We start from the raw sequence: 25,462 nt of genomic DNA, 5'->3' as shown, positions 1-25,462 counted from the left end.
ACAACAGGAAGCAACTTCAGTAACCCAAACCACATCTGAACATCTCTAAGGCTTGTTTACAACCGCTGGAAAAGGAGAAGAAAGTAGGCCATGTGGTGACCATGCCCAGCCAATGATCCCGCTGTTCTGCTATGCACCACAAACACATTTATGACTACGGACACGAATACCCAAGCGCCCCCAAACTTAGGGGAATGCCTGCCAACGTAGACCTCTCAGTCCACAAAACAAACTTCTCAAGGGCCAGTGCATCCAAAACTCACTCCGCTCCTCTGGAGAACGACTTTAATGAGAATTCGTAGAATTCTGGCTTTGGCTTGTCAAAAGCTATGAACCCCGGGCGTGCTACCCAGCTGTTGGTGTGGCTCCAATGACACATAAAATCAAGCATGCTTATCTAATTTTGTTCGAGTTACTGCGCTGATCTCAATTAAGATGGAATAACCGCAACAACATGAGAGCTGTCGAATTGAATCTTAAGTCATTATGCCTTTAGAGACACTACAAACTGCTTTGGATTTAACATAGCTGGAGACGTAGAGGCCCAGGGGAAAGGTTTTGATAAAGCAACAGCTCATCCAAACGTTACAATCCTCCCGTTATTTCAAGTCATTCTAGATTTATTTGCTTTTCTTTAAGAAAGAAGAAGTCTTTTCTATGTAATGAAAGTTAAAGTGATAGTTCACCCGAATATAAACATTCATTTACTGACTTTCGTGTCATTTCAAACCTGTTTGACTTACGCGGAACACAAAAGAAGATATTTTGAAAAATGTCGTTAAGTGGACGCCATTCACTTGCATTGGTTTCGTGTCCATACAATAGAAGTCAATGGGTTCCGGTGCTGTTTCTTCAAAATATCTTCTTTTGTGTTCTGCGTAAGAAATAAAGTCATGAAAGGTTTGAAATGACAACGTGGTTAGTAAATGATGACAGAATTTTCATGTTTGGGTGAACTATCGCTTTAAGTAAAATGAGGATAGGTTGCAAAGTAACAAAAAAGGGACTTAATATAGATTGTGAACTAAATCTTAAGTCTGTGAAGCCAGTAAAAAATATTTGTTAGTAATATTGTTGTTTTTTATTCAGGCTAAACAAAATCTGAAAGCGTATTTGCAAGTGTGTTCAGTTTCAAATCCTTGACGCCTTACATCAGGTTTGAGAGAATTTTGGGGTGAGCCATCCCAACCATCATCAGATCTGCTTCAGAATTCATTTCACTTACTCTTCATGTCATCCAGATCAGCGCTGGCCAACATCTGAGCCTCGGCCTCATCAGTTGGAACCTTCTGGTAGACGGCCGTCTCTATGGCGGTCATGCTGCCAATGCAGATGCGTTCTCGCAGGTCGTAGCTGGTCCGCTGGGCTCCAGCCGGCCGGTGGACGGGCTTCCGGCGAAACCAGCCTCGTGTTGTCATACTGGCAGGTTCTGGAGATGGGTTAAACCTGTGAAAACAACTACAACTTCAATGTTGTCTTAAAACGCGTAATGCCCAAGGGTTTGGCGGGGTCTTTAACGTATGAGCCGGCATGATTAATAAAACGTTTACATCACAATAAAAGGTGCAATATACATTCACAAAAAGGTATAAAAGAGTAAATATCAGTCCGCTGCGAGCTGTATAAAGCCTGTCAACCAGCAGAGGGCAATAAAGTACAACATTTCTAGATCCTTGCTTGCATCCGGCTTTTTCGCATCATTGTACTGCTTATGAAAATTGCATGACATGGTTGAAATTGAAAGCACATTTATCCGCTGTGACCACCTGAGCAGTGAGGATCAGCTGAGTGGAATACAGTTCAACGTGTTCATAAAGATATGTGGAGCGAGCTATGTATTCTAGAATATTTTTGCACAATGAAAGCAAATCAGAAAGTAGGATTGTTATGCTAAGAAAACACACCATAAAACACCAAGTCATACAAGGTTTTTTATCAGGTGCCAATCCTTTCCTATATTATGAGTCATACCTGTTTGAAAGCTCTTTCGCTTCTCTGTCCGGCGGTTCGTGCGTTTCCTCCTGCTCCTCCATTCCGGCCGGGCTGGGTGGGGTCTCTTCACTGCTGGGGGGTCTCTCGCTCTCCATATGGAAGCTGGTGAGAGGGAGGTCGGCCGCCAGATCTTCCTCACTTCCCAAACTGAACTGTGAGATCACAACACCTGTCACCATCTGCCCAAAGTCTCTCTCACACACATATCCTTCCAAAACCACAATGATCCCTACAAGGACTGGCCGGTGTGGTTTAAATATTATTTCTAATATTTTGCATTCATTTCAGAGAGACAGGCAAACCATCTTTCTGACCTAAACATCGTTGTAGCCACTGCTCCGGGTGTACGTGTGTTCACGACTTGCTGTGCGCGTGTTCACTACTCTCTGGATGGGTTAGATGGGTCACATTTCGGGTATGGGTCACCATATCTGACTAATGGGTCACTTTCACTTCACTTTCACTTCACTTTCACTTTCACTTTCACTTTCACTTACAATTTAATGTACAAGTGCTACAAATGGACTAGTTTTAGACTCAGGGATCAAGCCAAACCGGAAGAGAAGGATGATTGGCTGTCTCGTGTCGAAGCCTAAGTACTTTGTGTCTGAGATATTTAATTTACTGTACATTCAGAAAATCATGTTTAACAGGTTTACTGCAAAATTTGTTTATGTTTCTACACCTATGACTCATGTCAGTGACACAATATGTTATTTCATAATATTCCGCATATTGTAAACAAATGAACATGCCACTGGTCTTACTGAGCTCAGCCAATGACATGAAATCACCTGTGGCAGCTCTTCAGATGGCTCAGTGGGCGTGGCTGATTGGCACTGCCCCTCTGCCTCAGACTCCGCCTCCTCTTCATCGACCTCATGAATTGTGGGTGTGACGTCTGATGGAGGAATGGACGTCTTCTTTTTCTTCCTCTTTTTCTTTCGCCTGCGGTCCATACTGAGCACCCTCTTGCGGAAACGCTGCGGGGGGAGGTGGGTGGACAGGGGATGATGGGTGTGGTGGAACGTATGCCTGTGATCTGTGTATAAGATGAGAGAAATTATTATTTTGACAAACTGCTTGTGGAGATTTTTGTCTCTCGCATTGACCTTTAACTCCCTCACCGGGCATTTACAAATAAGTCAGGGCATCATTTTTTTATGAACACCACAGGAATTTAAAAAACTTTTTTTCTGCAAAGCTGCTTTGGAAGAATGTGCATTGTGAAAAGCACCTTATAAACAAAACGACTGAATTATGTATTAAGGATTTTGTCAACACAGTTAACGCATCATTCCCATGCAAAGTAAAGCCAGGGTGACCTATTTGATAAACAGCTTTTGTTATTACAACATTGATATATCAAATTCATTATTTTCAAATCCTGGTACACAAACACATATTTAGGATGTCTACCTGCTCTAAAATACCTGATTCAATTCATAAGTACCACGAGAGCAGATTGTTTCTAAGGTGCCTTCCTCAGCATTGTGCATCGGATGGAAACTTCTTGTAGGTTAGAAAGGCAGTGGCATTTAAAACAAAAAACTTAAGATTTGTCTTCCATCTTTACCTAAACAATGTAGCATGAAGATTATAGGAATGAGGAATGATTTAAACAGATAGCAATATGTACTATTGGTGGTGCGACATGTCAGATCGTACTTACACTCAAAGTCTTTCTCGTTGTAGCTGCGGCCCATTTTATCTCCGCCATTGATGGCCGACTCGGTAATGATGTCCCCAAACCTCTCCACGGACAAGGCCTTCTCCCATTCCTCATCATCTTGACCTGCTGGGGATCTCTCTTCCTCTGACAAAACCTGCAGAGATCCTTTGGTGTCAGACTACAGAACTACAGCTGCTAAAGTGCACAACAATTATACAAAAATCCTTGAGTCCAAATCGATGCACTGTGAGGATTTCGAGCAGATGTGACCGCACCTCCATTGGCACTCCCTCACAGCACTAAACTGCACTTCTGAAATGATTACCGCCCGTGTCACGTTATTATTTAAAACACATATTATACGTTTTATCTTATTATTATTTATATATTGTATTTTATATTTTATAATATCGTATTTATATATATGGGGACTTAGCACAGAATTTATGTTTGTAAAACCCGACCAGCAGATTTTGTCTGCCATAACCAATCATTTTCCAGGACAGGGACAATGAAGAGGCCAATCAGAGGCATCCAGTGTTTGACTCCTGGTCCCCACAGCTTTGAAGACAGGAGGGTGGAGGAGAGCGTGATGACAGGTTACAAGGCACCCGGATCAGTCAGCTAAATGTCACCATCACAGCGGAGAGCCTGCAGCCATCCCATCAATAACCACAACTGCATTCACCAGCACTACTTTCATGTCAAACGAACACCTGACGCTGAATAACTCGTGTAGCATTAAAGCCAATATTATAATTTGGGGCATAATTATATTGTGTCATGACATATCATAGAGCTGTGCCATATTTTACATTATGACATCTCAATCCTATTTAACACATCCTGCGTCAACATATTTAATAGTTTTTTGTGTGTGTTTAAATAATATTTGAATATCAGTTTCCTTTTTCAAATTACGTTGAAAACATTGTAATAGTGCTTTGTAATTGTAAACTCAGTACCATGTACGATATGAAGAGTTTGGTTCCAAAATGAGATAACTCATGAAACACTCTAAAATCATGTTTTTTTTATTATGCTATTATTGTGTTTTATTGTGTTAGTCAGCTGTATTTTTTTTGTTATTATAGCTTAAATCAAAACAAACCAACTGCAGTTTGATTGATATTAATTGGAATGCACAATAAAAAAACATGATTTTTGAAAGATTTTAAAAACTGAGTTATCTCATTTTGGAACCAAACTGTTCATATATTGTTAAACCCCTAGTCATTTGTGTCCTAAATCATACACACATACACACTTTATACAGAATAAATTGTATTCCTCTGAAATTGTAGCCTATCACTTTTGCACTTTCATCCCAGTTCTTCTAATATCTATCAGCTATCTCAAGTGAAGATGACAACATTCCTGGTGATGCTGTAGGAGGCTGTTCCTGTCTCTAAACTGTTTGTGGGTGAATCTCACAAAACCATGACATTGTTGCAAAAATTTCTTGCTACCCTATGGCAAAAAAATAATTCTCATGAATGTAATGCTAAAACGTGAAAAGTAATGCTTAATTATTTACACACGGCAATAGTAAGAATCTAAGAAGTTCCATGGATAATAATGGAAATGATAAGAAAACTACATTTTTACTATATAAATTTAACAATTTATAGTATAGAAATATATTTCTAATAAAACTCACCTGCACCTATTTTGTGAAAAATTTGGTAATGAGAAGTGTTTTTTTAAACCAAAAATATGCCTTATTGTCTTTATACAAATGTTCTTTAGTAGTCTTTCATTTTTTGGTCGTGGGGTGAAATGCAACCTGGACGTGTTTTACCATTTCAAGTGAGGACAAACAGTATAACAATATCTCTCTCTCTCCATTCCCTCCTCTATTGTCAGATTCTCTCGTGTAATTGGTCCGTCTTAATTACCATAATGTAACAACAAACGAACAACACAAACAAACAATGCTGGGCTTTTTAGAATATTACTTTTTGCACAGCGTTTCCCACCATTTCTGCGCTCACAATGAGGTTGAGGGACCCGAACGTCATAGGCTGTACAGTCAGAAGCGTCTCTTTTGGTGTAAATGTTAATGGCTCGAGCGAAACAGAAAGTGCTTCTAATGAAGGATACGCATTGAAGCTCTCTTCATTTCAACTGTGAGGTGAATGAATGATAATGGGAATTCAGTGAGGTCTGATAAACGTGTTTGCTGTTAGCAAGCGTTCTGGGTAAACGGTGTCACAGGTGGACAGTGTGGATTTTTCACTTCTCTAAGATGTGACCGGGACTGACACAAACATTTCAGTAGTCCATACCAGTACAAGGATGACGTCACAATTCCTGATATCAAACATCACCTGTTGAGAAGTGCATTTGATGTTTTCTACATATTTAATCATTTCCCTGTTTTTAATCAGTTATATCTCTAATGTGTCATTGGGATTTGCTTTAAAGCTGCTTTGCGAAATTGTGAAAAGCGGGATAACATCTACTTCTATAGAAATACATTTTAATTTAATTGAACTGATGTTAGTTAACTAGTGTTCTTTGTCTGGAACCATCCCTAAGGTGAAGTATTCATGGAGTGGTTCTGTGTCTGTAAGGCTGCTTAGACTGTATATCAGGTGTCTGGTAAGGGCCCACCTGAGCTCTTTCTGTAGAGTCTGTAAGTACTGCATATTATCACAGCCCTACTATTTTCCCAAAAGCAGTGACCTTTCCCCGCGGCCAAGCACAGAGCCGATCCCTAACAGATCATTCTCAAAGCTGCATTTCTCAAGAGCCGAGAGCACCGGCACACTGAGCACTTGTGTGCTTTCCAAAACTGAACTTGAATCAAGATAGCACACAGTATGCAGAATTTTAATTCAGTTATGAGGATGTAAAATTAAAATGGGCCTGTGAAGTTTATATATTAATATTTAGTATTTGCAATTTAATATTTAACTATAATGACATATGATGACAGAATGATTTCGTAATCACATATGATGAAAAGTTTGTCATTTTTATATCATAATATATGATAAAATAACTTTCATTTTATGGACCATTGTGGAAAAACCCAAGTTTTAAAGCAAGTATATACAGCTGTGGAAATAATTAAGAAAATTATTTTTTCTGAATTTACTATTATGTGGTTAGATAAAATTATTATTTTTGTTTCATTCAATGAACTATGGACAATATTTCTGACAAATTTCAAATAAAAGTCTTTCACACTGCTGTTGCCTGTTGGTCACTCTGAGGTTTGATTTTGCTGAAATTCAACAGACACCGGACTGGAATGACCACAATACATCTAGAAATGCAGAAATGCTTTGGAATGGTCTCTTAATTTCTCTAATATATTTAAAAATGTATAAATGTAGCTTATAGTTTTCTTAAGATCAGTTGGTAAAGCGTTGTCTTAACAGTGCAGACGTCATGGATTGGATTCCCAGGGAACACACATACTGATTAAAAATGTATAGCTTGCATATGCACGTTGTGACGCTTTGGATAAAAGCGTCTGATGTTGAATTTCGTCCAGTCCTGTCGGCTGTCGCACACTCTCTTCCAGACTGTGTCACACAACCACCCAAGCAAAATCCTGATGTCTGTTTCACAATCCCTCTGCAGTCCCTACAAATCCATGTGGATTCTTGAAGGGATTCCTGGCTTCAGAATAAAGCAGTATCCTCAGCATTGACAAAAGCTCCTCTATGATTCTCAGCTTTTTACAGCATCATACTGCAGCCGATGGAACATTGACAATGCCAACCCAAGGCCAAGAGGACACCAAGGCTGTGTCCTCTATAAATAGCCCCCTATATATACATTCACTGTTCCCTACATTAGTTCACTAAAATAGTCCGCTTGAAGATGCGAAAAATGCGAAATTCGGACACTCAGTGCTCTGGAAGCGCCGCGGGCGCCATCTTCTGCCGAGACTGGGAAATTCATTCAGCGCGAGCCTCATGGTGGCTAGCAGTTAGCTGTGAGCGTACATCGGTTGTACACTCGTATTACGATGCATCATGGGATTGAATGAGTGCACTAAATCATTTCCATTTTGAATTCGGACACCACTAAAAATGGATGTCCCCTCAAATAGTGCACTATATTAGGGAATGGGGCTATTTCGGACACAGCCCAAGTCAAGTCACCAAGATTGATGGTATGTAAAACTGTCCTAATGACCAATATTTCAATACGAATTTGATATTGAAATGTAAAAACACAATATTTACATAATGATTCCAGCTGCTGCCACAATACAAATCAAACACACTCCTTCATCTCTCTTACGTCAACAAAAACCATTCTGTCATGAGTCCTGAGAACAGCTCATTGATATATGTGTGCTAAAACAACAGTGGCATTCAGTAACCTTCCCATGAGTCCATTGTGCCTGTAGATTTCTCGATTCTTATTCTGATAGGCAATAGAAAGAATAGTGTCAACTTGTAATGTATGGTAAATCTGTATAATCTGACGGTTATGAGACATCGATTCTAGACTGGAGCTGAACACAGATACTGTGCTATTCGATTTTATTCCTGTCTACAGAGAACCTTGGAGTTTGGCTCTGACCCTAAACAAACAAGTCACAATACTGTGTGTCCACATCAAAGGCCAGTTAAAATAAGTCCTATGAATGTTTGTGGAGAAAAGCGATACAAATCTGCTACATTTAAAGATTCTTTTAAACGAATAGTTCACGAAAAATGACATTTCTTTTATCATTTATTCACAACCTTGTCATTTCAAACCTGCATGATTTTGTTTCTTCTGCAGAACGCTAAAGATGTTTTGAAGAACATTCATGACCAAACAACACCGAACCCCTTTGACTTCCATTGTATGGACACAAAACCACTGGGACATTTCTCCAAATATCTTCGTTTGTGTTCCACAGAAACAAAGTCACATACAGGTTTTGAACAACATGGGGTGAATATAGGGGTTTTCTGATTTTAAAATGTACTGTTTATAGGTACTGTATGTGTTTAGGTAAAACTGTCATTTTTGTTTCAATCTGTGAACTGATAACAATATTTCTCCCAATTTTGAAATAAAAATACTGTTTCTATTGCACTCATTTGAGAAACAGGTCAAAATAACAGAAAAGATGCTCTGTATTTTTCAGACCTCAAATACGGCAAAGAAAACAAGTTCACATTCACTTAAGCAATACAACAGTAATATTTCTACATGTGTTCAGGAAAAGTTCAAAACATTTTTATCACAGTTTCATGCGTCTTGTCATGCACTGTAAAAATTAAAGGTTCTTTGAGGAACCATTTGGAGTTCTTCACATTGCCACAACGGCAGAACCCCCAGGGGAAACTCAAGGCACCGCTTAATGAAGGGCGGTTCTCTAAGGAACCCTCAAGGCTTCTTGGGGATCCCTTTTATTAAAATGGTCTGGAACCATCTTGGGTTCTTCAAGGCACCATTTCACATTTGCTATTCACAATATTTTAATAAGCATAAATACTAAAACCAAATACAAAGCAAACAGTTTATTGATAAACAACAATTTACATTGAATAAATATTCACAGAATAGTCAATATTGTACAATTATAAATTCATGAAATCAAATGTATAATTAATATTGTGTTGGTGATATTGTTATTGGATCCATGTAGGCAGCGTCAAAATTATTTCTACAGTGCATTTCACAATTTTGTATTGCTAAAGTATCATGGATTAGTATGCAGAACCCAGACCCAGACAGCAGGTGGCAGCAACAAAAATATATTTATTAAAGAATAAAACAAAAACCCACGATGGGGGAAAAACACAATAACAGAAGACATAACGGCAAACAAAAACTTCCCACAAGGGGGCAAAACAAGAACTGAAACCAAACGCAACCAAACTCACTAATAACTGGAACAAGGCAAGGATAAGGCAGGAACAAGGCAAGGATAAGGCAGGAACAAGGCAAGGATAAGGCAGGAACAAGGCAAGGATAAGGCAGGAACAAGGTACATAAGGCAACAGGAACAAGAAGATTACAATACAAAACGAACCAGCACAGGACAGCAAAAACAAGTGCATTAAATAGGGGAAACTATTTACTAGAGGCAGGTGTGGGGAATGAAACACTGATGGGAAGATAAACGAGGAAACGAGGGGGCGGGGTCAGGAGATATCATGCGCTGGCACACAAAACACGTGGGACTGTCATGACCCTGCCACAAGACTAGAAAAGCATGACAAGGTGAGGCAGGATCATGACAAGTAGCTATGTATTTATGGCAAAAAGAGAACAGGAGCTGCGCCTGTTGGCCTTAGGTGTCCCAGGAAGTGCAAGGATGAGCATCAGGGTGGGCTGGGTCTGTTGGCCTTGGGTGTCCCTGGGAATAAGACACGGAGACAAAAAGAGGGATTTAGATAAAGTCTCATAAAACATTACATTTAATCATTTAGCACATCACAAATTGGTTTACAAATGTAACAATAAACAAAATATTAAAATGCCTGGAAGTCACTGCTTTGGTCTATGGTTAAGGAGTACAATGGGCTATTTATAGCAACAACTGTAATAATCCACTTTATTCAGATTTTTTCATTGTCAGTGAGTATTTTTACATGTGCAAATATAACAAATGACATAATAATATCATAATAAATATATTTATTTATATATATATTTACAATTTTTTGTCTGCTCAACTGAAAAATACAGAAAATTCTGAGGAAAAATGATAAAAACAGAACTGAATATGATAAAAATATTTAATTACAGACAATTTATGTAACATGGATGGGGAAACCATTCAACACAAACAACAATAAGTAAAAAAAGAGCTATACATTCACCAAAAGTGGCTAAAAGTCTAATACTAGTCTAATAAAAGTCTAAAAGTTTAATACTAACGTTACCCACTTAACGGTATCCCCACAAACTTCGTAATTAACTTAGGCCTATATTCGTTAGCATCTTGGTTAAAACAAGCGCTGCCTTCACTGTGTAAATAAACGGTTTACTTTAAACAGCCAAAAACGGCCATACAATTAGACGTGTCAGAGTATCAGTATACATTTATATAAATAGTATTTAGTTAGTATATTTAAGTTATTTATATATTTTGACTTTACTTACCTCCAATGGGACAGTTGAGAGGTTGTTGCGATTCATTATTTTGAATTACCGCCTGTGGCGCGAGGGGACACCGGTGAAAACTCGTACCGCCTCGTTCCAGACAGATGTTTGATCGCAGACGGATCGGAGTATGACATCAAAGCACAGTGAGATCTATTTGTGAACTGACTGCTCTGTATGCTTTAGAGATGCTATTCTAATGCCGTATGCTTTTTGTCATAAGGTGATTGGTCTGCGCAGAGCTGGAAAAAGTTATACACACATTCCAACGAAAGCGCCACATGCATTGATGCTGCGACAGCGCCACAGTACTGTGGAGGGAGAGACTGCACAATAACCACACAGAGCAGCTGCAGTTTGTTTGGATGGAAAGCACAACAACGTTTACATTTTCACAAGATTTCAGTGACTTAGGATCTACTTATAGAATAAAAATGATTTTTCATTTTTGGATGAACTATCCCTTCTATCACTTATTTAGCTGAGGTTCTGAAATGTTGACTTTATGCAGAGAAGTAGACTTGTATATGTTTGTGTTTCTCTTCTCTTTATTATGCAAAGCTAGCTGGAATGTAATGAGCTGTATAAACATAACTGAATATATACTGTATATTACCGTTTAAATAGCAAATGAAAAACTGTTGCTCTACAAACACGTGGCTCTTCCGCGAGAGCTATTAGAGATTTTTGAAAGGATTGGTACTCACAGATGCTGCCAAGGAGTGATGAGAAATGAGAGCGATGTAAACGAGATGTTTTGTTTATGCTTGTTATCGTGAGTCATTCGCTAATAAATAACTCCATTAAAAAGGTGCAAGCAGAGCCGCCTTCCTCTGTTTCGACACACCACATCATGTCGCTCATTGCTGACATGACCACCGCAGATCCTCAGAAACTGCCCTTGACAACACAACCATGAGTCATCTCCACTCTGGACAAATATTTCATTACAGGTTCTCAAAAGGAAGAAGATTTTTGTAAGTAAAGGTCTAAAATTTTCTGTGGGATTAGCAGATTAAACACGTTCCTGGTAAAAATCATGGAATGGTTCCACATATCAACTAATATATATATATATATATATACACAGACACACTTATATCATATAAATATTAATTATGTAATATTAAATATTTATAATGATTACATATATTTATAATTTGAAAAAAAATGGTTGTGTATTCAGTTTGCATCAGTCCATTAAAGCATGCACTTCTATTTCCAAGTAAATCTTCAGAATGACAAAACACAACAAATAACACTTTGTAAGTCTTCATGTGCCGCATAATTTTGGTTCATGTTTCTCTGTACAGTGAAGCATGAGGCGTAACTTTTAGACAAAAGAACAACATGCCCCCCCACCTGAACAGGTGGCATTAGCAGGAGGGTGGTCGATGGCTTGAGGGGGTTGTCACCCCAGCTGTTTGCACCACTATGAGGTCATCGTTGCCATGCCGACCATGAGCTCAGACCACTGAGAATAGAGAGTACTGTCTAGCCACGACCCTGTACAGTGTAAACACTGATAACGCAACGTCTAGCAGCATCCTCAAGGGACCACTTACAGGCAACCTTCAGCTCATCTCTCTATCAGTTACAAATGCACCAAAGCTTGGGAAAATGTGCATCTGCTATAACTGACTTATACAGACTTGTGTACCCGCCAGTTCCCTACGCTCTGCAAATGAATGACGTCTTGTAGTGCCATCCCAAAAAGGGAAAAAATCACTCTCACGTACACGTACCTTCTTTGGATCTGTTGATCTCATGATCTGCCCGCTGCTACAACATCAGCAGATTCTGTAGCCATCTTTAAGAATCGGCTGAAACACATCTCATCCGTCAGCGCCTGACCGATTAGTTCTGACTTCAATCTCTTTTCTACTCTTTCTAACCTTAAAAAAAACCTTAGCTTTGTATACTCAGGGTTTTTCTGCATAGAGAAATTGGAAGCAGCCGCCTCCGTCAAATGTCGTGCCGCCTCAGGCTCTCGCCAAAATTATGTTGCGAGTCTTCACAAGAAATTCTGCGTGCATTTAAAAGACTGTCATTTGTAACTGCAGTTGTGACTTTACGCCACAGTGGAGGCGCTGTTTCGTTATCAGCACACTGAGGCGCTAAAAAGAGTTGCAGAACAAGAGCCAGCCTGTGTTTCACGGCTGTTTGTTTTGCATCCAAGTACGTTTCATTTCTTGAAATGTATTAAGTTAACATGACGTACATCATTGTAATGTCTTCAGCTGTGCAGTTGGATCGTTGAATCAGCGTATACTGTACACAGCGAGTTCGCCAGTATGAACACACATTGCGTTCAGAACGACTCGCACACGAATGACTCATTTGAACCGATTCATTTAAACTATTGAACTTTTCAGTCACTAGCGAATATAAGACATCCTTGAATCATTTAAAGTGAACCACAGAGAATGCAAGATGTGAATGAGCTTTGCTCATTTAGAAATACTGGTTAATTCAGTTGGCTATTGTGGGCTGAAAAGTTAGTTGAAAATGATAAAAAAGCTTTATTTGATTAAAAAAAACATTTCTGTTTGGTTGAATAAAAGTAATGTTTTATATAACTTAATAATTGCCATTTTTATCCAATTTTGTTAGAACTTTTAATATGTCAAACTCAAAGTCACTTTGGTTAAGCCACTTAAAGGTACGGTAGGCCTACGTGTGTGTGTACAAGATCAGGATGGCACCACCTCCGCCTCATTTTGAACCAGGAAAAACCCTGATACTGTATACTATATGAGACCAGTTTTACTGCGCTTATGCTTTTTGTTGTCCTTATGTTGTTCCAATTGCTTCCATTGTTTACAAAGTACCTCATTTGTAAGTCGCTTTGGATCAAAGTGTCTGCTAAATGACTAAATGTAAATGTAACTGTTATCCGTCAAAAATGGAATATGTAAAGAATGAATTAAAGAATTTGCTCAATAAGAATGGCGGCCATATCTGATTTGTGAATATATCTTGCTTTAAAGTCTTTCTTGCTCAACTGTCAATATGAGATTTAATGTAGTTGTTTTTCTTTCAAGATGTTTCTTCTAAAATCTTTTTTTCCCCTAGCTATCATATTTCATGTCATTCCAAGTCACAGGGACCACATTTTTCTGCTTTTATGTTGCTTTTACATCCTTTGAAACCTGAAAGCAACTGTGTAAAAATCAGTAAATTGGTTCAAATGTCTCTTTTTGTGTTCCAGAGAAGAACAGCTATTTCAGAGAAGCTGCCTTCATCCAAAAATACTATGGCAAAAAAATACCCAGGACTTGGTATTGAAATTCTAATGCGGCCATATCATACATCTGAAATGAATATCTGTCATCTATCACATTCAGGTTTTTAATGTGTTTTTTCTACTCCGAAATTAATTTACTAAATGGTTTGTACATTTTGTAAGGTTGTTGGTCAGAGAATTTGGCACAAAAATGCTCTCCTGCAATGCAGAGACTTAAAATTCAAATTTACACTCTTTTTGAATTACCGCAATTTATTGCAATTTACTTTACATAAAAATAAAACAATTATTACCTCATTTAAAAAACTTTACCACTATAATCTGCTGTATTTCTAAGTAACACAGAAGGCAAGACCACAAGAAGTCTCCACCGTGCATTAAAGGAACAGTTCACCTAAAAATGAAAATGTATTCATTTACTTACCCTCACATTGTGCCAAATATGAAATCTGCTTTTCCATAGTATGAAAAATTCCTTTATAAATGTCTTTGTTCTGTTGAACACAAAAGAAGATATTTTGAAGAATGTAGGAAAGAAAACAGTTCTGGGGCACTTTGGACTACCATTGTCATTTTTCCTACTATGGTAGTCAATGGTGGCCACAAACTGTTTGGTTACAAGCATTTGTCCAAATATCTTTCTCTGTGTTCATCAGAACAAAGAAATGTACACAGATTTGCAACAACTCGAGGATGAGTAAATGTTTTGGGGTGTACTGTCCCTTTAAGAACGTCTAAAGGGTCCGTTTGAACAAATCTTGAGATGTACAATTCTTATCAATTCTACCCCTTTCGACAGTGTAAACAGAATGGAGATATTAGGAGAATTTTACATCGCAACATTCATCCAAATTGACCCTTTTGACTTTGCAAAAAATCACATACGTACACAATTTATTTCCACATCAGAAAGTCAAAGGGCAAAAGGGAGCAACATGAACATGGTTTGTACTGCGCACACTATCATCTATAAAAACAGACGTGTGTGACATCAGATTTGCGTGGTCCCTGCTGCCACTGGATTTTGTATAAAGTATAAATATCACTCGGTCAAATATTTGTGTGTGGAATCTGTGTGCAGTTCTCTGATTCACTGAGCCATCACTCGGCCTTGTCAAATCTTCTCACATACTGCTATTGATTTTCTCATTCTGTGCTGATTTCTGTCAATTCAGCTGGAAGGCGCTGCTTGAGAGGAGAGATAAAGGCTTCTTTTCAGCGTAAAACTCTGCATGCACATAAGACATTCTCATTATTCTTTTAAAAGTCTCGAATGCAACAGTAACACGATGTCTGCTGTGCACTATATTATCACAAAACATTTCGTTCAGCCGATACAAACAGTGCTGAAATGTGATCTGATGGTCCAGTCACGACTTGCCAAATGGCCATCCGCAGGCAGGTCGACACGAAGCAATTCATCTGATAACTGATGCCACGGTGAACAGATTGGGGCCTAAAATCATCCAAACACATTTACCCACAATACAGTATGTCCCATCATTCCAGGGCAACGACATCTAATGTCAGTGAGGTTCTTTACAGTGTATTTATTTTACATTTTTATAGCGCAGAAGATGTCTGTCTTTAATAACACAGCACTGAGACACGTCCCCGTTCCCTCTGCTTCCTCTGAGAGTCAAGAAACCCTCGCATCAACAAGAGAAGAGTCACGGTCCAATGACACTGAACATCAAGCAATGATCACATCATCTCTGAAGACCTTTGATGAACCGGCTCTTTATAACAGCAGCCCTGAACGTTTAACAACACATCATAATGACAGGTGTAGTATTAGTTATAGCTTGAGTTATACTGCAGGTGGTCCAGGGATCTTAAACGGAAATGTTTCATTAGGGTGAATTCTGGTAATCTGGGACATTTTTTGCAATTTTGACACCTGCGATTTATTTCGATATCTATCTAACACATTAGACTTTTCTGAAATCCCTAAGATGTTTTCTAACCACACCAGAAGAAAGAAGGTAGATATTATACCCAGAGGAAACATGCCACACCTATTAGTGTTTTTGTGCCAAAAATTCGACCTAAATTTGATAATCTGGGACATATGTATTAACCCCAAAAAAGCCTATTCATCTTACTTTATGCATGCCAATCGCAATATCACCAATTTTTAAAAAGCATTATGAAAAAAATGACAAGTACAGAAATCTCAAAAAGCAAACGTATATATTCCAATATTTCTATCTTTACACAGGATTAACGATCTACGGTGTAAATTCATTTAAAACTCTATTAAAATTGTTTAACATTGTATTAACTTTTTAAAAAATCAACTAAAATTTAAGTAACAGCAAGCAACAATTTGATTAAAAATATATAATTTAATATGAAATTAAATAATTTCATATGTTCGCATAATTATATTATTGTCTACAAAAATCTAACATTTAAGAAAATGCCTGTAGATCATGAGAAACATTAAGGGACAGTTCACCGAAAAATGAAAATTCTGTCATAATTTACTCACCCACAGATGTATAAATTTCCTATATACTGTACATTTATTTGTTCCTCTAAACACAAAGGAAGATATTTGGAAGAATGTCAGTAACCAAACAGATCCCATCCCCCATTGACTCATATAGTATTTATTTTCCCTACTATGGCCGTAAATAGGGGATGAGATCTGTTTGGTCAGTGACATTCTTCCAATTATCTTTCTCTGAGTTCAGCAGAACAAGAAATTTAAACAGGTTTGGAACAATCTGTGGGTGAGTAAATAATGACAGAATTTTCACGTTTGGGTGAACTAACCCTTTAAGCGACCCTAAACTTTTGAACATCCGCCATTCAGAGCCCTATTTACAGTTATAAAGTTTCTAGGGTTTTCTACCCATTTGAAAGTCCACTGTGATCAAGTTTCAGCCGATCTAAGAAACACTTTCTATTTCACACAATACACAGACACACATATACGCGAGCATGCACAAAAAGAGCCATTCAGATATACGCATGGCCTGAGAACCCTGCATCCCAAGTGTCAAATGAGACGAAGGTCAGAACCATGGTATTGTCCTCTGTGCCCAGCCATCATATGTAACCCAGCACCTGCACCTTCCCACCTGGCGCTGCGCCACCTTCCCCTTCCCTGCCGCAGCTCAGAAAACAACAACGCCTGCCTTCAATGCCACATATTTACTTTATTTCTATAACAATTCGTCAAACAGACATTCATCATACATCAACCAGCATGACATCAAAATTGATGTTAACCCTATAAAATATTGTGCATCAAAACACTGACAAATTTCACATTTGAAATATACAAGCATCCAAACTTACAGTGTCTCAATTCTGAAAACACTGATCAAACAATTTTATGACATCATTCAACACTTCAGTTTCATTTTGAAAGAGGGAGGAGTCAAATATGGACAAACCCAACTAAATTAACCTAGAAAACATCTATATTTGACCCAGTATGGGTTATTTGCCACTCAACGGATGGGTTCGTCCATATTTGACCCAACTATGGGTTGAAACAGCCTGATCCGGTAGGTGGCAACATCAATAAGCATCACTTACATACTGCAGTTTTGTGACAAGTGAAATCATCTAAAATTCACAAAGTATCCGGGGTGGTGGAATCTCTCACCTGATGCAGGTTGATTAACACATCTGTCTCGGGGGCATGGCCTCCTGTCGCCATGGGGACAGGGAGAGGCGCAGCAGCGGGAGCACGGGGGGGTCTGGGATCAGCCCTTCTCTTTTACGGCTGGATTTCCAGTCAGCCTGCGGGGTGGCATAACCTGAAAGAACGTGACACAGTCCATCAGAGAACCCAAAAAACCAACAGGATACATAAAGCTGGAGGCATGGACCCATGGGTGCTGCTTTTACATTCTTTGACATACTTTTTAGAGTGAACGCTTCTCATTTGTGTATAAATAATCTCAGATTATAATGTCTCTTATTTTATTGTCAAAACTCAATGCTATCTGCTTGACACAAATAGCACTGTGTTGATACCTGTGAGGAAGGCAGTAAACACAATTTTTAGGTACTTTTCTAGCAATCGTGGCTGCGCCCTTACAAAAACGTAACCTTGTTTTTACTATAGTAAACGTTTTTTTGGTGTATTAATTACTAGTTGTAAAATAAGAGTTTTACTACAAATATAATGGTGAAACTAAGGTTACTATACCAAGACCATGGTTAATTTGTACTTTACCGTGGTTGCCATAGTACTTGTGGCTTTTTTTTAGTTTAAATAGTAGTGAAAGCATAGTTCATTTTTGTAAGGGCTGCTTAAAACAACCCTTATGGCAAATTAACCAATGGTTTTACTACAGTAACCACACTGTAAAACTTTGCTGTATTTTGCAGCAGGTTTGCCAGTAATTTACTGTAGATTTAATTGACGATTTAGTTTTAAACATAAACTTACCTAGTTCTTTTATTTTCTTTCATAAAACGAGGCTCAATATCTGATTAAAGTCAAATTGAACTCAAACTGAAAACGGTACTAATAGGAAAGTAGCATTGAGTGATTAAATCTACAGTAAGTTACTGGCAAACCTGCTGCAAAACTCCAGCAAAGTTTTACAGTGCACAGTTCAACCATTATTTGTTGTAAAACGACAAATTTTGGTACAAATGGTAATCAATCTGCCAAAAAAAACAACACTTTTAATAACACCATAATAAATCCATGGTTAATTTTATGTTAATTGGTTACCCTTCTTAGTACAATTTAGCAGTGAAGGGGATTATGACTGAAAACACACACAGACACAGATGAAAAACACAGCAAAGGTCAAGCCCTGACAAAAAATGAGCCATGCTGAGCATCTGCGCCTGTTTGGGTAATTATCTCCAACCCAGAACCCTACACACACACACACACACACACACACACAACAGCCTCAGCCTTAGATGACACACCCACAAACCATGACACGTTACAATGAATCTGTTGTTACATTTCTCATTTGTGTTTATAGAGTTTATACCTGTTCATCTGCTTCACAATTTCAGCGCTACCCTACATCACCTAGACCAGGACTAAACCAACATGAACCAGAATGAAATGTATGCCAGTCACTAAATGCACGGTTAAGACTGAAGCTCACCTGTGTTTGTTTTGAATTAATAGACATGCTTCAGACGCTGGTCTACAATCATTTTCTTTTAAAAAATTGTCTATGTAGACGTTGGTTGGGCAGCAGACTCTCGGCCTAACGTGGATATTTCATTATTCATATTGGCTGTGTGGCTACACATACAGTATAAGCTTGCACTACATCATCGGTATAAGGCGATCTTCCATCATCTTAAAGTTGAATTATAAAAACATCAGGGATGAAGGAACTGCATTTGTGTGTTTGTCTAGAGACAACTGTTTGATAACCAGCTCTTACGTAAAACTGTCGCTGATGATGATTCATGTCGTGAGTTTGTGTCACTGCAGTCATATAGAGTCACAGCAAACATCCAAAAGAAGGGGAAGGAAATGGATGCCCTTATTCCCCTTGTTTGCACAGATACAGTAGTGGCCAAAATTGATGTCCAGAAGGAATATTTGCACAATACTTGCTTCTAATAATCCCAATATGAAGTGTGTGGTATAAATGGAGGAGCCAAACTCACTATAATTATTTTCCAAAATTACATGTCAAAAAAGGCAAACTACAGCACATCAGGGCTTTATTCTAATAAACAAAAGTGCATAGAAACACATTATATATATAATTCAAAAATGTCCATAACTGCAGTGGATGATCAAGCCCTGAAACGTCACAACGAAACGTTATCGCTGAATCCTCACCATATTAACATCTATCAGGCAGAAATGAAAAGAACAGTTTAATCTTTCAATTGCTGAGCTGATATAATCACCCAGAGACAAATGTCAGGAGACATAATGCAGCTCTCAGATATATAATGTTTTACGGTTCAACTGTGTTCCAAATGTTCTTAATCAAACAAATCTTAGGAGAAATAAAAGAGACAGGCACTTTGCTTAAAATACAGGAAGCTAAAACTATGGCAAAGTTTGCAAACATAATTATATGCATGCAGCTCACGTGACCTCGGCCGTTTCTCAATTCCAAGAACGCAAAGAACGGACTTGTGTTCTCACGGAGACCGGACTTGCGAGGCAGCCTCGGAAGAACAAACTTGGATGGACGCGCCGCAGTCACTTCTGGGACTTCAGGTGGGTTCGGTACGCGCACAAGGCTGCATTCGATGCATCCTTGATATCGAGAACACATCCGGGTACTTTCACGCATTCTCTGTTCTTGTGTTCTTGAGTGAACCGGACGGTTATTGATGACGTAGAGCGAGAACACAAGACCGCTGAAGAACGCATATTGAGAAACGGCCCTTGTGTTGCTTACTGTAAAATACTTCATAGAATATCTGTGCTTTTAAAAAACAAATCACATTATAAAATAATTCATTTAAAATGAATTAAGAATCTGAGAAAAGTTTGTGACATTGAGAGGTTTTCTAAAGGAGAAATACGTGAGATTTCTGGCGTATCTTCCTCAGGAGCAAAACTTATCCAACTTCTCTCTATGTAATCGCATTAATGACTTGAAGGCACAACTGAGATATTAAAGATGCATAGATGTTAATAAAACTCAAGATTCAGTTTTTAATGAAAACTGTACAACAACTCTTTAAAGTGATAGTTCACCCAAAAATGAAAATTCTGTCATCACCCTCTTGTCATTTCAAACCTTTATGACTTTCTGCAGAACACAAAAGATGATATTTTGAAGAAAGTTGGTAACCGAACAGCACCGGACCCCATTCACTTCTACTGTATGGACACAAAGCCAATGCAAGTGAATGGGGTCCAGTTAACAACATTCTTTAAAATATTTTCTTTTGTGTCATAAAAAAGTCATACAGGTTAGGTCTTTATGTTTTACGCAAAATCTCTTTTTCCTGGATCACGAAATCAGGAGCAAGGTGATCTTTTGGGGAAGATCTTTCTCAGCTCACCTGAGAAAGCAAAAGACTTCAGGTTTTTCTGATCAATTTTCACCAAGAAGTAGGGTTGGGAAGCGAAGATCGATTCCAATTCGGAATCGAAAGGTTAGGAATCGGATTGTAATTGAAAGGAATATATATATCAATCAATAGTATATATATATACAAAACCGATACCCAACCCTACCCAGAAGAGTTTTTCTCACTTCTCAAAACTTACACTCAGATGAAACTAACAGATACAAGCATTTTTTCCCTCAATTTTTATATAAACACAGTTGAGGCAGACAGGAGCATGAGGGTAAGAGTTGGGGTGTGGGATCGAGACATGACTCAGGTCGACTCAAACCCGGGTCCCCGTGAGCCAACAGCTCATATATATACAGTATACGTGTGTGTGTCAGGCACACTAACCACTGGGCTACGGCTCGTTTTTCAGCTGACCCTGTCTGCTTCCCATCTCCGGCCAGCACTCACTAAACACTTCCTTTAACCGAGCCATCAAAGATCCACAAATCATGTGTGAGGTCCTTTGTTAACAGAGATAAGTGAAGGAAATGGACACTTGATGTTCCCTGCTGATTGAGCTCTTATAGTTATTATTCCATCTTACTGACACCATTGTGTAAAACATCATTTTTTATTTAGATTTTTATATATTTCCCCTTAAGATTCCCCTTAACGTTACGCGGGTTTTTTATTTTTTGATGATTCTCTTTAATGAACTTGTACATCTCATGAGATGTTCTGAGCCCAGTTCAGCCTTTGACCAAAGCATATTTAGTTGAACAGCGGACTACTTGCACGTAGTCTTCCGCGTTCTCCTCGATGCGGCTCAGTCATTTCCGGTAACCACCGTGTTCAGCATATCTACATGCTGAGATCATGGATTATTTCTAGTTTTAGGACGGTCACTTAATTAAAAGCAATAAATCCTGTTTGTGATGTTAACATGCTTTAATGGGGGTTTTTATGACAGATCTTAAATTAGCTCAACTCCAGAATAATAAAGCCGTTGTATGCACCCTGCAGCAGTCCATCGCTTTCCTAAACACCGTTAGATTATATTTCATACATTTTAACGACAATAAAATGACACCATACAATGATTGCTAAATGTTCTATGTGGATTTTAAATGAATTAGCCGTTCATTCACATTGCAAAGTATTTAAAAATATGAGTATTTTAAAATAGCAATGAGCAGATTTAATGCCAAATAAATACATTAACTGCACACAATTTTGTGGCATTTATAACTACACTTTTTACATAGGCCTATTGAGAGAAATTGCATTTACTTACATTTACATGGATAGCATTACATTTGTCAATAAAAAAACGACACAACATAGTGATCCAAACATTGAATAAAAATGTGTTGCGTGTGTTGGTCAGCTCCATGCTCCCTCACGCATGAAACACTGCAGTATTTAAAGTCTGTAGTTCTTTAAGGGCGCAGTTTTTGATTGACAGCGGCCACTAGCGTTGTATTATAGATTTGCATCGAACCTCTCAGTCCAAACAAGACGGTGGCCACCACAGTACAAAAAGATGTCGTCGGCTGCGACAGCGTGTCTTCTCATGTTGACGCAGGAAAGAGATCAAGCGGGCATTAGAAAGACTACAGAAAGAGCCATGTCTTATTTATCACATAAAATGAAAGGTCTGTGGATATTAAGTATAAAAAGAAGGATAAAAGTCAGACAGGAACTAGGACCTGTGTTAATATTATAAAGACTTTCCAGCAGAGACGCGTTAGGACCTGCGGTACTGAGGCTTTTAGCAGAGATACTCACAGATATCTATGGAGATACTTTCCAGCAGAGAGACGTTGGAGAGAAAGATCGTCTAAAAATCACCCCCGAGGATGCTTTGATTCGGATCAGTATGTGAGTAACATTGGTTTTTCTGTTTGTTACAACCAAGATATGTTGTTGTTGTTGTTGTTGTTGTTGTAATATTAGCTGTGTGACGGAGCAGTTTTGAGTGTCATTGTTTATCTGGAACTGCTTTAATATTGTACTCGTCCAGATACTGGAGAGAGAGAGCGAGAGCGCATTGGCGCTAAGACTGGAGCGAGAGCGCGTTTTACTCTCTTACTCGATGATGAATAAACTTTCAGTTCATCCGCGGGTCACATGTGTTCCGAACCGTAGAGTACGATCCGTACAGATCATCCCGCGATCCGTTTCACCACGATACCGCAGCGGAGAGGAAGAGGAAACGCGCGTCGTAGAGTTGTTTGTCCGTTTAGGGCTGCTGTACAAAACATGGCGGCGAATTCAATGTATGTAGGGCCGCTCTGTATGTAGATATAAACCGCTTATTCTAAGGTATTACAAACATAACGGTTCATTACGTAAGGTCTTTATACACCTCTGAGAAATAGTTTTGTATATTATATTGCATTTCTGTCAATAGATCCTCCTAAAAACCCTGTATTGTTCCTTTAATCCAAACAGTGCTGCTATGATTCCCCGTTAGTCTCCTTCAGCCTTCTGTGATGTGCGTCCGGTGGTTAAATGTCTGCAACGGAGCTGTGTGTGAGGAGAAAAAGTGAAACGCTATCGTTCACCAGCCATTGCTTTCTCAGATCTTTTGAAGATGATGGACCTAGTGATGTTTAGAATATTTCTTCTTATGTCGCTGATAATGTATGTGTGTAAAAATCTTATTTTTAAACGTTTAGGTGTCACAGGGAGCAACGCCCCTTTGTAAATACATATAACCGGAACCTGGTGAGCCGTACGATTACAAGTCTGAAGTACGTCACAAGGCTACATGCAAGTAGTCCATTGACTTCTTAGGATGCACAAATGTACACTAGGGTGGCACATTTGCATATTGCGATCATTTTCTCATCCTCAGGTCATTCCAAACCTGTATGACTTTCTTTCTTCTGCAGAACATAAAAGAAGATATTTTGAAGAATGCTGATGACCAAACAACACTGACCCTCATTGACTTCCATTGTATGAACACAAACCGCTGAGACATTTCTCAAAATATCTGTTCCTAGTAGGTAAACACCTGATAAAAGAGGTATGCCTTGCACTGTAAGTCACTTTGGATAAAAGCAAGTAAATGTCAACCTAAGCTGACAAAATGTGTTTAAATCTACATTCTGCTGTTTAAGGGTCCATCACTGTTAGTGCGTAAACTCTGTAATGGATTTACAAATGACAACATGCTTCCTCTACACCAGAGAGCGTGTGGAGCACATTACAGCCCTCACTAAGCGTACATCAGGGGTAGATGTTTGTTTTTTTTCTGAGGGAGCTGTAGGTAAATTATTAACGCTTAATAGCCTCTTATCTTTCACAATTAGGCACGTGAAGCACACGTAAGATTTAGCTAAAGGTCCCTGCGGCATTGGATTCTGTAGAAACCAACTGCTTCGAGCTTTGAAATGAAGGCCTCTACCTTCTGTCCTGGATAGCCTGCTCATGTACTATCCTTTAAAGCGATAGTTCACCCAAAAATGAAAATTCTGTCATCATTTACTCACCCTCGTGTCATTTCAAACCTGTACGACTTTCTTTCTTCTGGACAACACAAAAACAGATATTTTGAAGAAAGTTGGTAACCGAACAGCACCGGACCCCATTCACTTCTATTGCATGGACACAAAGTCAATGCAAGTGAATGGGGTCCAGTTAACAACATTCTTCAAAATATCTTCTTTTGTGTTCTGTGGAAGAAAGAAATGACAAAGGGTGAGTAAATGATGACAGAATTTTCATTTTAATATCTCAGTTTTTAATGGACATCAATGAGAATAAATGAAAAGGAAACATTAGCTCTCATCTGCGTCTCAGATATTTCTCCCGAGAAAAAGAGTCAGAAAACTCACAAATGTCTCTGTCATTAGAGTTTCAGAAGAGATCTCAGCAATGTGTCAAGTTGTGCTCAGATTTGTCAAGTTTGCAATCAAACGTCAATATTGTTGAAGATCTCAATGTGAACTCAAACATTTCTCATCAAATTTACCCAAATCCAGATTTGTTACCTCTAAAATCTACATTCATTTACACCTCCATACTCTTCATGGATTTCAACAATTACAGTCTCACTTTAGTTTTAAGTTCTCCTTAGCAATTTTAGGAGAAACATTTGAGAATAAGTTCATGCTCAAATGAAACACAACCCCATCGAATCGCTGGAGCTATGAAAGAGCAATAACATTTTCCTCTAACTTACAGTATATATGTGCTGAATATGTGTGGAAACAGTTGTGTTATTACCAGCTGTCTCCGGATCCCGGATTCTACTACATCTCTGTTCCACAGAGAGCTAAAGAGCTCATCCAAAAGCTCAACACAGACATGTCTGATCCCTCAGCTCCAACACCATCTAAATAAAGAAATCCCCAGTCCACATGGCTCGTGGTCTCTCTGGAGCCCCAACATTGACTTTCTGCAAACACGCTGGCGGTTCAAAAAGCAGATGTTGTGACCATCCACTGTATCTTCAGCTTCTCAGTTTTTTCTCTATCAGCAGTCATGGGCTT

At 38.6% G+C, this 25,462-nt stretch overlaps 1 protein-coding gene across 1 annotated transcript in view; it reads right to left on the bottom strand.

The window, feature by feature from the left end:
- Positions 1-25,462, bottom strand: part of slc4a3 (solute carrier family 4 member 3) — a 51,131-nt gene that overhangs the window by 19,956 nt on the left and 5,713 nt on the right. Inside the window, exons 2-6 of the mRNA XM_057335452.1 lie at positions 17,605-17,758; positions 3,665-3,818; positions 2,787-3,034; positions 1,972-2,144; positions 1,226-1,446 (exon numbers count right to left, since the gene is read on the bottom strand). Coding sequence (XP_057191435.1) covers positions 1,226-1,446; positions 1,972-2,144; positions 2,787-3,034; positions 3,665-3,818; positions 17,605-17,658 — 850 coding nt within the window. The 5' untranslated portion in view covers positions 17,659-17,758. The remainder of the gene's footprint in view (positions 1-1,225; positions 1,447-1,971; positions 2,145-2,786; positions 3,035-3,664; positions 3,819-17,604; positions 17,759-25,462) is intronic.

The sequence above is a fragment of the Triplophysa rosa genome, linkage group LG6 (assembly GCF_024868665.1).
Source record: "Triplophysa rosa linkage group LG6, Trosa_1v2, whole genome shotgun sequence".
Taxonomy (NCBI): Eukaryota; Metazoa; Chordata; class Actinopteri; order Cypriniformes; family Nemacheilidae; genus Triplophysa; species Triplophysa rosa.
Note: the sequence above shows the minus strand (reverse complement) of the source record. Positions and strands in the feature narration are given on the sequence as shown.